The 17,553-nt window shown below is 47.4% G+C and overlaps 1 protein-coding gene across 10 annotated transcripts in view; it reads left to right on the top strand.

Moving 5' to 3' along the window:
* hivep2a (HIVEP zinc finger 2a) overlaps positions 1-17,553 on the top strand; it is a 140,028-nt gene that overhangs the window by 104,640 nt on the left and 17,835 nt on the right. For 9 of the 10 annotated variants that reach the window (XM_037751150.1, XM_037751149.1, XM_037751148.1 and 6 more), the window contains 7 exons: positions 8,695-8,769; positions 8,881-10,191; positions 11,145-13,027; positions 13,473-13,733; positions 14,020-14,188; positions 14,974-15,061; positions 15,694-17,476. In XM_037751150.1, coding sequence (XP_037607078.1) covers positions 9,201-10,191; positions 11,145-13,027; positions 13,473-13,733; positions 14,020-14,188; positions 14,974-15,061; positions 15,694-17,476 — 5,175 coding nt within the window. In that variant the 5' untranslated portion in view covers positions 8,695-8,769; positions 8,881-9,200. Of the gene's footprint in view, positions 1-8,426; positions 8,610-8,694; positions 8,770-8,880; positions 10,192-11,144; positions 13,028-13,472; positions 13,734-14,019; positions 14,189-14,973; positions 15,062-15,693; positions 17,477-17,553 lie in introns of those variants that run through there. The other variant, XM_037751157.1, reaches the window with a different exon arrangement.

Below are 17,553 nucleotides of genomic sequence, written 5' to 3' on the forward strand. Positions count from 1 at the left end.
AGCAGCTTGAGCTCAACTGCCTTGCTCAAGGGGACGCAGGAGGAAGGAGGCGTTTCCACTCAGCATACTTCACACATGACTTTTTAATTTTCAACACAAAGTTTCATAAAACTTGTCCCTGGCCTGATGTAAGAAAGCAGGTATTGTAATAGAACTGCTGAGCAAGTGGATTTTTATTTATAAAACTTTTTGGCAGGAGGTAAAATTGGCCCCAAACTTTATTTGTCCTGGCAGCGGGAAGCTCTTAAAATGTTTTAAATTTAACTTTGCTGCGACCTGCAGTCGGCCGGCCTGCTCGCCGTTCACACACAAACTAAAAGATGTTTCTCTCAGATGATAATAATCCTGTCAAACCACAACGCTTCTGTCAAGCTACACAGCTCATTAGGATTTCATATTGTGAATGTGATTTTATCTAGGTGGATCTTTTCCCTTCTCCCTGCACGTTATTCTCCACCTCATTTAAATGTTTCATGTTTAACTTGTGGGAAACAAAATATATGAATATATAAATAAATAACTCGATGAATATCTACATAAATAAATGATGAGGTGGACGAGGACTGGCCTGCTTCCAGACCTCGGTGTCGCCGCCCACATCAGCAATTCAAATAGATCTCAATTCAGAGCTCTGTTGGGCCGGAGCCACAAACGGTGTCGGAGAAATGGCAACAAAAATACCAAAACAATTTTTTGCAAAACTCTTTATTACGTTCAGTCAGAAATAGTTTTCCATCCACGGCCACATGACAGCGATGTTCTGGTTAAATTTAGGGACAGATAAATAAAATATGGTTAAAGTATGATGTTACGCAACTACAACATTTGGTTTCTGTTATTCCAACACGTTCTCATCCCAACTCGTCACATACTGACGCTTTGTCAGACCCCCCGGCGTCACTTTCCGGTTGCAGTTAACACGTGATTAACATTGTGAAGTAAACAAAAGCATCATCGATGGGCTTAAAACTACTACTGAAAAGGACCGTTAAAGAGCCGTCATCTGTAGCTGCTGTAATCCTGTAAAAACCTCTACCAATCACTGCCTCAAGGTCCGCTTGGACAGAACTAATCAGATGCCTCCCTGCCTCCCTGCTCGTGCTCTACCCTTGGCGTGCACCGGCCTGAATTCAAAGCGCGTCGCCGCCGCACGTTCCCTGGAGAATGGAAGAGAGAACTCAGCCCTGCAGTAGCAGTGCACTCTCTCCGCTCTGTGGCGGTGAAGTAGTTATGATGCGGCGGTGCTAGCTTTCCAACATCGTCCACCCCACCTTTAAGCTAAAAGTCCCTCCGCTAACAATCCGCCTCTAGTCTATTGTGAACGAAGCCGCGGGGCGTTGCACAGAGCCGATCAAGCGGTGAACTCTAGGCGTTAACCTGCGCTGTAATGAATCACCGAACACACATCTTCAGATGGATGTAGGACAGTTGAAGTCTAGCGGGTCGTTATTCTGCCAGCAGATGGACCGACTCCAGAAGCTCCGTTCTACACAGACTGAGTTCGGTCCAGCTCATTGTTCCAGTAACTCCAGTCTGCCTCCAGGTAAAACAAAGGTAGTGTTTTAATGGAGGTGTGTGTGTGTGTGTGTGTGTGTGTGTGTGTGTGTGTGTGTGTGTGTGTGCGTGTGCGTGCGTGTGTGTGTGTGTGTGTGTGTGTGGTTTCGGTCCAGTTGAGGCCAAACAGAGCCGAGCCAAAAAACAAACACACTGCCAGCCCCCCCCCCCCTCTCTGGCTGTATAAAGTGGTTAATCACTGGATGGAAACCATTAGTAACATGTTTAAATAATTTACACAGCGTCTGACCACCCAACGTACCAGAACACCTCTACCGCTCAGAAACACCACGCCGGCCTCTCTGTGTGAGTCTGATCCATGTATATATACCATAGTAGTAGTACAGTAACCTGATACTACTGACTGATCCGTGTATATATACCATAGTAGTAGTACAGTAACCTGATACTACTGACTGATCCATGTATATATACCATAGTAGTAGTATTTTCTCCTTTGTGTACATGCTCCCTCTCATTCCTCCTAATGTCCTCTCCTTGATTCCTTCCTTTAATTGCCTCCTCCCTTGTGTTGTTGTTCTTCATTTCCTTCTATATCTAATGTTTCCTTCTCCTGCATCCTTGCACACTTGTTCCCTCGGTACATTGTTTCTGCTTCATCCCGTGTCCCCTCTCCCCTTTACTGTACACTTGTCTCCTTATTTCTTCTCCTCTATCCTTCTTTCCTTTCCGTTTCCTTGTTTATTTATTTGTGTTCTGTTTATGTTTTTTTTATAATCAGAAGTATATATTTGATATAAGAGGTTGACAGACGGAGACATCGTCCTCCCTCAGACACACCAGGACACTTTCTCTCTGTTTTTGTGTCGCAGGAATTCCAACCATGCCGGTTTGGTATGCGGCACCCTGACGGGCCAATTTAAGAATAACTAGCCACACACACACACACACACACTCACGCACACACACACACACACACACACACACACACACACACTGCCCTAGTCTGGGTCTTTCATTGAAAGTAAATGAGAGGCTTATCTACTGCATATCTGAACAAGACACTGTAGGAGAGGGATTATCGGTGTGTGTGTGTGTGTGTGTGCGTGTGTGTGCGTGTGTGTGTGTGTGTGTGTCAGAGGGAGATGCTGATCTAAAACACACACACGCTCAAACACACACTCTCTGATAAAGATACGAGGATGGACGGGGATTTGCACAAATGTTGATCTATTATCTCGACGTTTTGGCAACGCTACTCCCCACTGTCATTCCAATACTCCAATGAAGCCGGATGAAATGAAGAGAGAGAGAGAGAGATGGAGGGAGAGAGAGAGCGAGAGAGAGAGAGAGAGAGAGAGAGAGAGAGAGAGAGAGAGCGAGCCTTCGGCCCTGTAAGGATTGAACAGCCTCCCACACACTTCACACACACAGCCCTCTGTTCGTACTGCATGGTTCGTGCCCACACACTATTCCTACCTCCAGGGTTTGGGCATACATGTGTGTGTGTGTGTGTACTTGTACATACCTGCATGCACCTTGAATCTCTTGTGTATCAGCTCGTCTCCATTTAACACCTGTGTTGTCGAACACAAGGAATACAATTTAGGATCCTGAGACCCAGTGGAGATCTCTCCTTCTGCTCTGTTGTATAAGGAACAGGTGTTTCTGAAAGGCCAGCGGAGGACAGACAATATTCATCTTCTAAACAGTCCCAAGCTGGAAACAACAACATTGTCCAGAATGGATCTATCTGCTTCATCTGAGTCTATGTGGAGGTAGAAGGAAGTTACCGCTTTTATTGTGGTAGTCTGAGTAACGTGACGTCAACCAAAACAAAGCTCAGAGAGTCTAAAACGTTGGCGGGTCGTCATAGATACGACCTGCACCCTCCCATGTTAAATCCAGCGTGGTAAACACTACACATCCAGTAAAGGATGGAAACACTTTGGGTTTCACACATTGACAGGAAAAGCAGAGCTACACAGAGCAGAGCTAAAGCTGCATGCTAACTCTGTCACGGACAGGAAACGTTATGGTATGGTGGTAACGTTATGGTATGGTGGTAACGTTATGGTATGGTGGTAACGTTATGGTATGGTGGTAACGTTATGGTATGGTAGTAACGTTATGGTATGGTGGTAACGTTATGGTATGGAGGTAACGTTATGGTATGGCGGTAACGTTATGGTATGGTAGTAACGTTATGGTATGGTGGTAACGTTATGGTATGGTGGTAACGTTATGGTATGGTAGTAACGTTATGGTATGGTGGTAACGTTATGGTATGGAGGTAACGTGGCGTTGGAGCCGGCCGTCGCTCTCATCTCCGTGGTCAAATGGGCCGACGCTACAACTGTAGAGCACCAGATACTGACATTATGTTCTCTGCATTGAAACGGCCCCGATGGAGCTGACCATGGATGGATAAAGAGAACGGAGCTGACGGGAGAGCTAGAGACCACCTTGGAGAAGTTACAGGAAGTAGACACGTGGGACTACGTCAGCTTTTCAAAATAAGATGTTAACAAAGGGAACTGTAGATACTAAATACATCTATGGAAATCAGATTGATGGATTATATTCACCACAAGTATTAAACATTATAAATTAAAAAGATAAATCCACTAATCTGTGAGGGAAATGTCTTTATTCTTTGGTTTCTGGGTTGCTGGATAATCAATGTAATCAATAATTCCTGCCAATGATCCTGATCTATTTGACTTCAGGACGTCTCTGACTACAGACATGCTGAAAATCAAACAATCTACTGGATTCATTTAGAGATTTTACAAAGTTAATGTCTCTAGAAGTGATTGATTTATTGTGGCTACCTGGTGATTGACAGGTTCGTTACCACGGCGACGTCCGGTCCGGGAGTTGTATGTGTTTTCATCTTAAATATATATATAGATAGGGATGTGCGTTAATATAAAGCTTAACGTCAGGAGCAGATCAGGATAACATCCATGAACAAGTCAGTGTTTGTTCACTGAATCTACGGAGGTGTTTGCATTCACTCACAGCGTCCTAGAAACATCCAAATATAATCTGAGTGGTCAGATCTCAGCGCCTCGTTAACGTTTCTATGCAATCACACCTGTTTAGATCAGCCTGCCTGTGATTGGATAACTGCGGTCACATTGTAGAGCTTGGATCATTCAGTCTGCCTACACATGAACAAAAAAAATCAAAGTTAGATGAGGTTTGTTATTCTAAGAAAAGGATGCAGTGGGTATAAAGCAGCACCGAGATCTATTTCCATGTGTATGAAAGCTGATCTGATCTCTGCTCCTTTATGTTGAGTAACTCGGGTTATTTAAAGCGTTCTGATAAATCACTGTGTGAGTGTTTGAGTACTATTTTTACCTCTGAGTATAGCCTCTTGTTCTGACCTACCTACAACTTGGGTGTCTCGTCATGCCCTTTGCCAGCCTACACACGCACACAAACATAACTGGCATGCACACTTCCCACGCTCACACAAACACACACACACAAATACACACACACCAGTAGCTGTGTCTCTCCTACGCACAGGAACTGGAGCAGGTTGTGCCGTTGTGCATGTATGAATAAAGCTTTATGTAAGCCATTCACTACACGTTCCCACTCACTCCTCAGACTGAGACCATTCAACACTTTCATTACACAACCAGTCAGCCTTACGTAAGGTTAAACTGGAGGTTAAACTGGAGTTTAAACTGGAGTTATCTGCATGCCTTAAGGTCAAACTCACGGAGGGTTATTATGGGTGTGTGTGTGTCAGGAGGTCAGAGAGCTGTCGAGGTGTGTTGTATAGATAGCAGACGGTAACGCTGCGACCCCGAATGGCAGCAGGAGTTAGTGTTTGAATTGTGAGAGTCAGGAATGTAAATGTGTCTGTTGTTGGAATCACTAAGAGGTTGAACTCTCGTTGGGCTTTCAGTGTGTTTATATATTTTGATCTCAAGTTGGGTGTGTCTTTTTCAAAACGCCGTAGCTGGCAGCAGAAACTCATCCAGTCGAATTGGGTGAATTTGTGGCATTGTAGCTAGAAAGGATGGGATGTTTCTTGTTGTAGGGTTAGCATATACACTCACCGGCCACTCTATTAGGTACACCTTGCTAGTACCGGGTGGTCTTCATCTGCTTCCAGGTTGGACGTGTTGTGCGTTCAGAGATGGTATTCTGCATACCTTGGTTGTAACGAGTGGTTATTTGAGTTACTGTTGCCTTTCTATCATCTCCAACCACTCTGCCCATTCTCCTCTGACCTCTGACATCAACAAGGCATTTCCGTCCACACAACCCCCGCTCCCTGGATCTGTTCTCTTGTTGGGACCATTCTCTGTAAACCCTAGAGATGGTTGTGGTGAAAATCCCAGTAGATCAGCAGTTTAATACTCAGACCAGCCCGTCTGGCACCAACAACCATGCCACGTTCAAAGTCACTTAAATCCCCTTTCTTCCCCATTCTGATGCTCGGTTTGAACTTCAGCAAGTCGTCTTCACCACGTCTAGATGACGTAATGCATTGAGTTGCTGCCATGTGATTGGCTGGTTAGCTATTTGTGTTAACAAGCAATTGAACAGGTGTGCCTAATAAAGTGGCCGGTGAGTGTATATGTAGGCAAAACTAGAACTTGAACTTGTATTTCTGAACATAACAGATGATAAATCCCCTGTGGACAGACACTTTAACTCAGCAGGCCATGATCTTTGTTCCCTTAAATTTCAAGGCATAGACATGGTACAACCTTTTAAAAGTGGTGGACGGACTTCAACTACAGAGAGAAGCACATCGGATTCATACATTACAAACTGAGAGCCCGAAGAGTTTTAATGAAGAACTGCTGTTGGTTCATATTTTATTGTGATTATGTAGTTGGATTTATTCTTGCAGTGTATTTGTATTTATTTGATATTCAGCATATGTTTCTATGATATTTTTCCAGTGATATTTCTCTTTAACTAAGTCGTTTTTGTCACGGAACTTCCGTATTTAGATTGTGCCACTTCCAGGGCGGCGTAACGATTTCCGGTGTGGCGTAACTTAACCACGATCTTTTCCTAAACCTAAGTAGTTTTGTTGCCTAAACCTAACCAAGTTGTTTCCTGTGAACATGGAAGGTTATTTTGGAAATACTGGAGCGGAAATTGATGCTGGACATTCGTGGGAAATTGCACGAAAAATTAGGAATAACTTTTTTAAGATATCATACGAACTGTTGTATGAGGTTCAGGTTATCTTTATTATCCCCGGGGGGGGATGATTGTGTCAGATTGTATCTGACCCTGACGGAAGCAACATGAATTTCCACCACAAGGGATGGCTCGGATCAGCAGAGATTGATCAGGCTTTCTTCAGGGACCTGACCTCATATAGGTCATGGAGATCGTTCAACGGTGTACCAGCAGTTTTGCTGCACACCTTCACGATACCCTGCAGGCGATGTTACTGTTGAGCATGTTTAGTGTTAATGTACCGATGCAGGATGAGGAAAAAGAACAACAAACATACTTTTAGTTAAAGAGACGTCACGTTTCCTCCTTAACTTGTGATTCTGAATTGTAGAGCTGCCACCTCGTAGTCGGTTAGTTGACTAATCAGTCGTTTACCTGATGGTACTCTGATCCAAACCCACCATGGCCTCATTTTAACCTAAGACTAGTCTGCTCCCAGCTACTCTACCTTTACTTCTTCTGCGTGCTACAGGCATTTAATGACACATGATGCTGCGTTGCTGGTGAGTTTCACCCTCAAGGGAATAGTACAACACACAGCATTGTTACTATCAACTTGTCATCCATGTCATCATGTCAGGTGACCGTCCTACTAACCAGTCATCATGAGTTTGCTGGCCAAACTGGATCCCCATTGTTTCTACCAGTCCTTTGGGTTTCAGACCACATTCTTACACTCTTAACACCATGGAAAACATCACAATATGACCCAGGTCTGAGCTAATGTTTCTGGTGTGTGTGTGTGGGGGGGGGGGGGGGGGGGGGGTTGTGCATGTGAAAAACACAAGGTAGCCCAAAGTTAACATTCCTGCTGCTAAGAATACAACATGTTTTCCTCTATTGCTATTTATAGATCTCACGTTGGGCCCCCAGACACACACGTCATTGAGGCCTGCTTACCAGCACTGAGGCTGCACTGTGTGTGTGTGTGTGTGTGTGTGTGTGTGTGTGTGTGTGTGTGTGTGTGTGTGTGTGTGTGTGTGTGTGTGTGTCGCAATCAGAGTGCGGGGGGGTTGTTTAAACCCCGAGATGAGGAAATACAAAGCAAAAATGCAACTTCAGCAGGCGTGTGTGTGTGTGTGTGTGTGTGTGTGTGTGTGTGTGTGTGTGTGTGTGTGTGTGTGTGTGTGTGTGTGTGTGTGTGTGTGTGTGTGTGTGTGTGTGTGTGTGTGTGTGTGTGTGTGTGTATGTGTGTGTGTGTGTGTGTGTGTGCGTGCGTGCGTGTGTATGTGCTGTCAGGTGTTGGTGTGGTTGAGAAACGTTAAACAACGGAAACACACACATATACACCGTATCTGCTGCAGTGTTTGCAGTGCAGTTGCAATGCCTGCGAGTTCTGTATCTGCGTATGTGTGTGTGTGAGTGTGTGTGTGTGTGTGTGTGTGTCTCTTTGTTTCTCTGCATGTGTGTGTTTGCTTTTTTGAACGAGTACATAGCGAGTTAGATCTGACACCCGGAGAGGAAGGAAAGGTGCTAGCGCTGATGGCTGCTCTCCGACTTGGTCTTTTTGGACGCCTACACACATTATGACACTCCGACGTCACTTCCACAGCGCTATTTATAAGCCTTTGTGTCTTTTTAGGAACAGCGTGGGCTTGCTTTGCATCGGTGACTCACTGAGTGGAAGGAGGAGGGAGGGAGGGAGGGAGGAGGGAGGAAGGAGGGGTGGAAAAGGCAGAAAGCACAGATGGATTCCAGTGTGAAGAAACTAACTGAGCAATCAATGACATTTGCATTCGTACATCAGGCGTGTACTTGACAACTTAATGAGTCCTCTCTGTACAACAAAGTATATTGTGTTGTGTTGCACTTAGCAGACAAACATTGTATTGTACCAGGTTGTACCAGAGGGAGACATCAGGCTGGAGGTGAACACTGACTTTTGGATTGTATTAATGGATGATTTTGGATAACAAAACTAATTGTGTTTTTCTCTCTCCTGTTTCGTTGTAGGTCTTTAGGGGAGGAGACTTGATGACTTTTGAAGCTAAAGAAAGACGATCTACAAGCACTTTCCCCAACAGAAAAGTTCGTATTTCCCCTCTGATAACATGCAGTATGTTGTTAAACTTGATCTACTGAGGCTATTAAATAAACTGTTAACTTCAAATGAGCTTCTTCTTTTTGTGTCCTCTCCAGATCACTCAAGGATTCGTCCGTCTTGAACTGGACAGAAACATAACGCACAGCAACATTAGTGTTTACAACATGGCAACAGGAGAGAAGCAGTTCTGATGTTATCCACTAAAGCACCACCCTTTTATTTCCACTTCCTGATTCCCGTTTCCAGCCTGGCTTTACAATCAGTCTATTTCAGCAATGGACGGGTACTTCCTGTTTCTGTGAACTTGTCGGCAGCCCTCAAAGGTTCAGCTATCATGCCTGGTAGTTTTGGGACCTTGTAACCCTCCCAACTCCCCCACCATCCCCTCTCTCCTCCCTCTTCTAACGTCACCAATATGGAGGCTCGTGAATCAGCTGCCGCCGGGCAGAGATGCTCAAATAAGGAACCAGTGAAGGAGAAGGCGTCTCTTCAAAGGAAGTGGGCGTCCGAGCCCTCTGCTAGCTCCAAACGAAGCAGTTTTGCTGACCCAGAGGCAAAACAACGCGAGAGTTTGCCGTGTGGTGCCACGGGCGGATCAGCACCCCAGCAGAAATACGCAATTACAGGGAATTCTGGGAAGCTGCTATCTGGACCTTCTGCAGTTGGGGCCATGGGAGGCCCGCCATCTCAAGACCCCCAAGGACCCTTTGCTCAGGGGTTCCCGAGGGGATACTCCTACCAGCTCGGCCAGCCGTACCCTCAGCACCCCCAAACTGAGCGCTTCCTCTCAGGAGCCAAACCCCAGCCAGGGCTAGAGCCTCACGCCTGGCCATTTGCTGGCCAGTTGCCCTCGGATGACCTGTACCCTGTAGGACACCCGGGACACACTCATCCTCACGGGGCTGGGGCAGGGAGGTTTCCCTGCCAGAAATCTCCCAGTTTACCCAGCTCCTTCGGACAGTATTCTCAGTCGGGCCCTGAGCCCGGAGAGGAGGGCTACAGCAAAAAGGAGCAGAAGCCCAAAAAGCCCGGCAAGTACATCTGTCACTACTGCGGTCGAGCTTGCGCCAAGCCCAGCGTCTTGAAGAAGCACATCCGCTCACATACTGGAGAGAGGCCATATCCTTGTGTACCCTGCGGCTTTTCCTTTAAAACCAAGAGCAACCTTTACAAGCATCGCAAGTCCCACGCTCACGCCATCAAGGCTGGACTCGTACCGTTTTCAGAGCTAGCTGTGGCCCGCGGCGGGGACATGGACCAGGCGTCCCCAGTGGGCGATGCCGAGGTCCACTCGGATGGAGAGCAGAGTACCGACACGGACGAGGAAGGTGTGGAGGGCTCCACCATGCTGATGGACAAAGACAGCCCCATCCCACAGATCCCCTTTGAAGCTGACAAGAATACAGGTCACTTTTCCATCTCCAGAATCATCCATAAGAAGTCATAACGTTGTCTGTTCTCATCTCAGTAGCCCTGTTTCCATTCACATATTTTAATGCACATTTTGAAGTCGCATTAGAAAAGCTTAATTGAAACGGCAAAATTCAATCAGAAAAAGTTTTTCCGCTCACTTGAGGCGTTTTTTGCCTTTGTCGAAAAAGAGTTGATGCGCTAAATGTGTTATGGAAACGTCTTTACTGAATAAATTCTTTCGTAGCGAACATTTAACTCACATGACTGATCAGCTGTTGCCATCGTTGGCATCTTCTCAGATATTCCCATAACGTGTGAATGCGTGTCTTCTCCAGACAGCATGTAACATGGACAATACTAGCTGACATGAAAGAACTATTCAAATTTGCCCAATTGAAACAAATTCCTGAAGACCTCTCTCCATTTTTCCATCGTAGATGGTGAGATGGTCAAGCCGACTTGTTTTGTTTCCGGTTTGCAACCTCTTCTTCTTCTTCTACTCTGTTTACTGGCGGATTACAGCCATGCGCGGCCTATAGCGACAACCTCTGACCAAACTACGCTTTAATATAGTTTATTCGCTCCAAACCAGTTGATGGAAACGCTCCTAATTCACATTTCTTTTTTTTGCGACATTTCAAAAGTTCCCTTAAAATTCATTTGACAATTGAAAGGAAACACGGCTAGTGAAATCAATAGGTGTTAAGGTGTTAACTTCTGCTTGGTATGGACCTTTTAATTTTGTTTAAATGATCAAAACCTTAAAGATAAGAAAATTTAGAAAGAAGTGCCAGTTTAAAATAATGCATAGATTTGTATTGTTTTACGGTTTGCTGCCTAACTCTGTTCAGCTGCATTTATGCACCGTCTTCTCAATGCAAATCAGTTGTTTTGTGCCCTACTTTGCTTTTCTCTATATTGTGCACCTCTCTTTGTCCCTGTGTAGGTGGTGTGGAACCAGCATATGCAGACTCAGCTGAAGAGCTGCTGGTGGGGTCAATGAAAGTGCCTATCCTTATTGTCCCCAAGCCTGGGGGAGTCCCCTCCACGGGGATGGAGTGCCCACCCTTTCAGGACATAAAGGGGTCACACCACATGTTGGCATCACACGCTGGCGCAAGAGCGCATTCACTGGATGACTCCCCTACCATCAAACAACGTTTGGCCCTGAGGCTGAATGAGAAAAAAGGTCAGGACTGTGACTCTGCCATGTCCCAGTCCCTGAACCTCCTCAGTCCTCACAGCAAAGGCAGCACAGACTCCGGCTACTTTTCACGCTCTGAGAGTGCAGAGCAGCAGATCAGCCCTCCAAATGCTAACGTCAAGACGTACGAAGAGATTATGTTTGGTCGGACTTGGTACTACCGACCTAACTCCAGATCCAGACAGTCTATCACAGTTGGCATGGCGGGGGCAGACCCCAGCCTAGCTAGCTTAAAGCAACCAGGTGCTATTCTGGACATGGGGAAGATCGCAGAGGATCATATCTGTTATAGAGGTGATGTAGGAGTCTCTGGAGATCCCAAGCAGTATCCAACAGGACCCTGTCAAAGCAGTACAGGGCTTCTGGAGCCTCCATCAGATTCTGGGACCCTTATTAGGAGTAACTCCATGCCAACGTCCAACCCTCCTAACCTTAGCGTCCCCCCAGCGATTCGAGGCAGCCACTCTTTCGATGAGATGATGACGTCGGACGATGTGTTTTACCCACCGGGGCGCAGACTCAGAAGACAAGCTGCGTTTGAACATTCAGCCAATGAAGCCCATGTAGGAGAGGCCGAGGGCTACGGACACATGCCCAAGAATTTAGCTTCATCTCTGGGTATGAAGATCGGTGAGCGCAACCCAGGAGTCCCAGAGCACATTGCCTACAGCCCATATGGTACTAAAGTTAGCATGTCAGAAATAGCCACAAGAAAAAGGAGGAAAGAGAAGAGTGTTGGGGATGAAGAGGACAGCCCTGGGCACTGCGACAGTAGCTGTAGTGGTTCAGTGGACATGATAGGGGACTATGACTTTAGACAAGGTAGTCTTGATGGGTCGAGAGCCACCCCAACAGGGAAGGGCTCTCTTCACAGCGCTCACAGCCAGTCGGACAGCTTTGATACCTGTGCCAGCATGTGCTCCGAGGACATTGCACTCTTTACTGACTCTGAGGGCAGGAAGGCAGCTGGGAATGTCATATCAGTCATCCAGCACACCAACTCCCTCAGCCGGCCAAATTCCTTTGAGAAGTCAGAGTCCTTTGAGCAGCCAGGATATCAGCCTTCAGATAAAGTTCTTTCTAGCCAGTACTCTGAACAGTCCGACAATGACATCTATGAAGATGCTCTGAGTCCTGAATCTGCCCTATTCAGGACAGAGAGCATGGAGCAGCAGCTGCAAAGTGACAGTGACCTGGCTTCCCTCTCATCTTCGTCAGCTGCAGCGTCACCTGGCCAGCCTTATCACATCCCTCACAAGCTAGTACGACAACCCAACATCCAAGTTCCTGAGATCAGGGTGACGGAGGAGCCGGACAAGCCTGAGAAAGATACAGAAGCTCAGATGATCAAGGAACCGGAGAAGCAGGCGCAGCATGTGGAGGAATTCCAGCTGCCACAGAGGAGTGACACACTCGCCCAGATGCCATCGGAAAAGCTCCCACCGAAGAAGAAGAGGCTGCGCCTGGCGGATATGGAGCACTCGTCAGGGGAGTCAAGCTTTGAGTCGACGTGCACCAGCCTGTCTCGCAGCCCCAGTCAGGAGAGCAACCTGTCCCACTCCTCGTCCTTCTCCATGTCCTTTGACCGAGAGGAAGGACTCAAGTCTGTCTCACCCACCAAACAGGTAGCCCATTATATGTTTAATGCTTTCAAGTATCTTAAGCCACGTTTCCACCAAGCAGTCCAGTTCTATTCAGATCAGTTCATTGCCCACTGGAACGGTTCATTGTCATGTTTCCATTAGCAAAAGTTGTGGATGGTACCAATAGAACTGTAACTAGGTGGAACTGACCCTACTTTGAGGGGTACTATCTGCAGTGGAAACACGGCATAGAGAAAAGAACCTGGTACCAAAAGTGAGTAGAACTGAGTCGAGCAGAGCTGTAACATGCAGTGGAAACGCAGCTTTAGCTACCCCTCCTGCACGGTTTTCATAGAATGCGCTGCTTGCATTGATCCTACAATGGTTATGGTACAATATCATTACTGTTATATACTTGTAATGGCTCTTACTGGCTATGTTATCACACTATAAGTACAATTTGATCAATTTTGTGATTCTGAACCAGGATGACTCGTCGGCATCTGGCGGTGGACCTAAGCAGTCGGAGTTCCTGACGGTACCTGGCAGTGGTCATTCCAGCCACCACCAGCAGAGGGAGATGAGGAGGTCTTCGTCGGAGCAGGCGCCGTGCACGCTGCCCACAGAGTTGCCTGAAATGCGCAGCAAATCCTTTGACTATGGAAGCTTGTCCTCCTCCAGACAGGGAGAGATATACTCCAGTGCCTCTGCAATGAAGGAACGCCGGCGTGGATATCTCGTCCGACAGGTGACATAAAAAAGTCCCTATTGTTATTATTTAAAAAAAATGGACTGGAAGTTCTAGTTGACAAAACTACAAGGGTTGATTGTTCTTTAGTTTGAGCAGCTGTGTACTCTGACCTAGATGGAAGAGACACTACTAGAAACTGGTGTCTTGGAATCTACTTCATCCAAATGTCCTCACATTATATCATTACATTGTGACTGCACCCGTACTTGTACCTAGTATCACAACATTGGATTTCATAATGACTGACCAACTCTACTTTCCTGCTTACACATACATCTGACAGGCTTCCCTGAGTGTTTATCCAGAGGCAGTCATCCAGGAACCAGCGGGTGCTGAGATGTCAATCAAACAGGAGGTTCTGGAACATGGGGCGTGGCCTGGCCCAACAGGATCCCCCCACAGCAGCAGTGATGTAACCAGCAGAACCAAGAGAGTTGGCAGTAGCACTGGTGGTAAGCCTTCCATTACAACACTAAAACTGGGTTATCAAATCGTCTATAGTTGCGTAATCATTTGTGATACTTTGCTTCAGCTTTTATCCAAATTGCAGTATCATGATAGTAGTGAGGGTAAACATGGAGCAGGAGATGGACAAGGCGGTTCGCTGCGGCGTCAGCAGTTACGCGGGCGCTGTACTGGACCGTTGTGGTGAAGAGGGAGCTGAGCCAGAAGGCAAAGCTCTCAATATCCCGGTCCATCTACGTTCCAACCATCACCTGTGGTCATGAGCTTTGGGTAGTGACTGAAAGAATGAGATCACGGATGCAAGCGGTCAAAATGAGTTTCCTTCGTAGGGTGGCTGGGCTCAGTCTTAGAGAGGGTGAGGAGCTCCGGAAGGAGCTCGGAGTAGAGACGCTGTTCCTTCACCTCTAAAGGGACCAGCTGAGGTGGTTCGGGCATCTGATCAGGAATCATGATCCTCCTTGACACCTCCCTTTGGAGGTTTTCCGGGTATATTCAACTGGTAAGAGGCCCCGGGGTAGACCCAGAACACGCCGGAGAGATTATATATCTGGTCTGGTCTGGGAACGCCTCGGGGTCCCCCAGGAAGAGCTGGAAATGGATGGATGGATGGACGATAACATGTGTTGGGGTCTTTCTCTACCCAATAATCTAGGCAGGGCTTGAAGAGTTTGGACCTCAATTAGTTAGTTGGCAGCATAATGTGGGATTTCTTTTGTCAGGAAAGAATTTCATCTCAAAATACATTACATACATTCTTATGTTTTATGCACAGGATCTCACCAACACCAACAGCACCATCAGCATCTCCTCCAGCAGAGTATCAGTGAGGACAGCCTGCAGGACGAACCTCTCTATGGCCGGTAAGAAAGCCTGGGTTTCCCTACACAACCCTAACATTACTAATAGCCCTTCTTATTTAGTAGAGGTGTCACGACTTCCATTCTATATCGGAAATGGATCGAAGTTACCTTCCAATTACGACCATCAAAATCTATTTTTTTTTTTGTTCTCCTCCCCGCCTACTTGCATGCGTCCGAAGGAAAACAACAACAACACTTTAAAGACGACATAACGTATCTTACCGGTAGCCTGCAGCCGCACTTTGAGACACCACGGCCACTGCTGAAGTCAGAGATGACGGAGAAACAACAGAACCGGATAATCCTCCTGCTTCCCTGACGTCACCGGTGTGGTGACATTTTGCCTTTCCCGTGAGTTCTGTAAACAACGAACGCATCGTTGACAGAACAACTAGAGTTTGTAGGCTGCAGAAGATCTAGAGACTGAAGCAACCAAAGAAAACAGCGCTCATTGGACTGTTTGGCGATAATTAGAATTGAATTGTGGGTTTGGAGAGTCGTGACACCTCTGGTATTTAGCTGTGATGGAACGGGCAGAATTCAAAGTACTCTTACAATATTATTTTTTTATATTATGTATAATACTTGATTTGGAAGAAGAATAAGAGTATTCAACCTTTTCTCCATACTAGGTCCCATCAGCATCGCCTGCAGACCCAGGGCTCGTCATCTGAATCAGAATATCAAGGTCACGAGGTCATGAATAAGGAAGTAATCCAGCAGTACCCGAGTGGTCCTCCCTACCTTTCCTACCAGCAACCAGGTCTGTACTGGGGTCAGGAGGCCGGTCAGACACCCAGACAGCAGCTGACCCTCCAGGCCCAGCAGCAACTCCAAAAGCTCCACATCAGATCCCCGGGCTCCCTGCCTGGACACTCACTCCACAAACAAGCACCGCTCCACTCCCTGCAGCAGATCCATGATCAGCAGCCACACGATGGGAAACCAGACAACCCGAGCTCTCAGATGTACTCGTTCTCGTCTCGCTCCTCTCCCCTGCCTCAGCAACAACAGCAAAACTTTGCTTCTCTCGCCTCCAAGCACTCCCTGCCCTGTTCCACCACCACAACCTCCATGCTCCTGCAGCAGGTCCAGCCGGTCTTTGCCACCCAGAACCTGAGCTCCCAGGCTTCTCTGCCTGGTATGCTGGTTCCTGTGCGGATCCAAACCCATGTGCCATCATATAGTAGTGTTATGTACACCAGTGTTAGCCAGCTGGTAGCCAGCCATGGCAGTGGGACACAAGGGTTGTGCTCAGCCAGGCCAGGCGGTTCTGACAACAGCATCATGTCTCCAGTTGTCTCTGTGAGTGTCAGTAAACCACCTGGAGGAATTGGAGGAGGCATAAGTGGGGCAGGTTTCAACCTAGCACATTTCCTTGGACAGACTGATGTTGCAGCGCTGCGCTACCCTCTCTGGAAGAGTCCAGATTCACTACCGGAGCAACGCCTGAACACCGGGATCCCACTGTCACTAACGTCAGGCACCATATCCACCACGGACGCCTCGGGATCGGGCATCGGAGGCAGCAAGCGCATGCTCTCTCCCGCCAGCTCTCTGGAGCTCTTCATCGAGACGAAGCAGCAGAAAAGAGTGAAGGAGGAGAGGATGTACGGACAGATTGTGAAGGAGATGAGTGCAGTGGAGCTGAGTGGAACCGAAAGCAGTGGCAAGCCTGAGAAGGTCAGAGGTCATCGAGCTCGTCTGAAGAGCGAAGGCTCCATGGATGAGTCTGAAAGGATGTCCTCTTCTCCTCCACTAAGTGACTTCCCCGTTGCCACCAAGATTGCCATTCCCGTCCGTTCCTCCGCCCCCCACCTTCCCGACGTTCCCCGGGCCGAGAGCTTCACCCCCCCTCTCCAGATCGTCACAGACCGTTCCCCGGTTTCAGGCGGTCGGGACTCCCCAGAGGAGCTCGATGTGGACGATTCAGTCCCAGAGCCCAGCTCCAGCCCACAGTCCATGGTGTCCTCCAACGATGCAGAGGACACTGACGACACAAATCAGCCCTCATCCAGTAAAATCCCTGTTAGCATGCTGGTCCAGCTGGCTGCCAACCAAAGCGCAGGATCATCCGGAGCAGCGGGCCAGACTCTGCTGCTCACGGATGTGGCTGATGTCCAGCAGTTTTTCCAGTTCCCGAGCCTGCGCACTATGAGCAGAGTCAGCTGGTGTTTCCTGAACTACACCAAACCCAACAGCACCCAAACTGCCTTGCATAGCTCCGTCTACAACTCCTGGTGTGTAAGCTCATACAACCCCAATCCTCTGAACCTCAGCACCAAGGCGGCACTGGCCCTGCTGAGGTCCAAACAGAGGAGGAACACTGATATGATGTACTCAACTGCAGCCATGTCGCCACCCAGCTCTGGAAAGCTGGTGTCATCTGTGGCCTGGAAGCTGAGGTTTGATCAGGTAATAAGATATAGAACAGGGTTAACAGAAAACTACATTTAAGTGTGCATCATGCACGGGTGCAAATACAGAAGTTC

This window comes from Sebastes umbrosus, chromosome 18, assembly GCF_015220745.1.
Source record: "Sebastes umbrosus isolate fSebUmb1 chromosome 18, fSebUmb1.pri, whole genome shotgun sequence".
In the NCBI taxonomy this organism is placed as follows: domain Eukaryota; kingdom Metazoa; phylum Chordata; class Actinopteri; order Perciformes; family Sebastidae; genus Sebastes; species Sebastes umbrosus.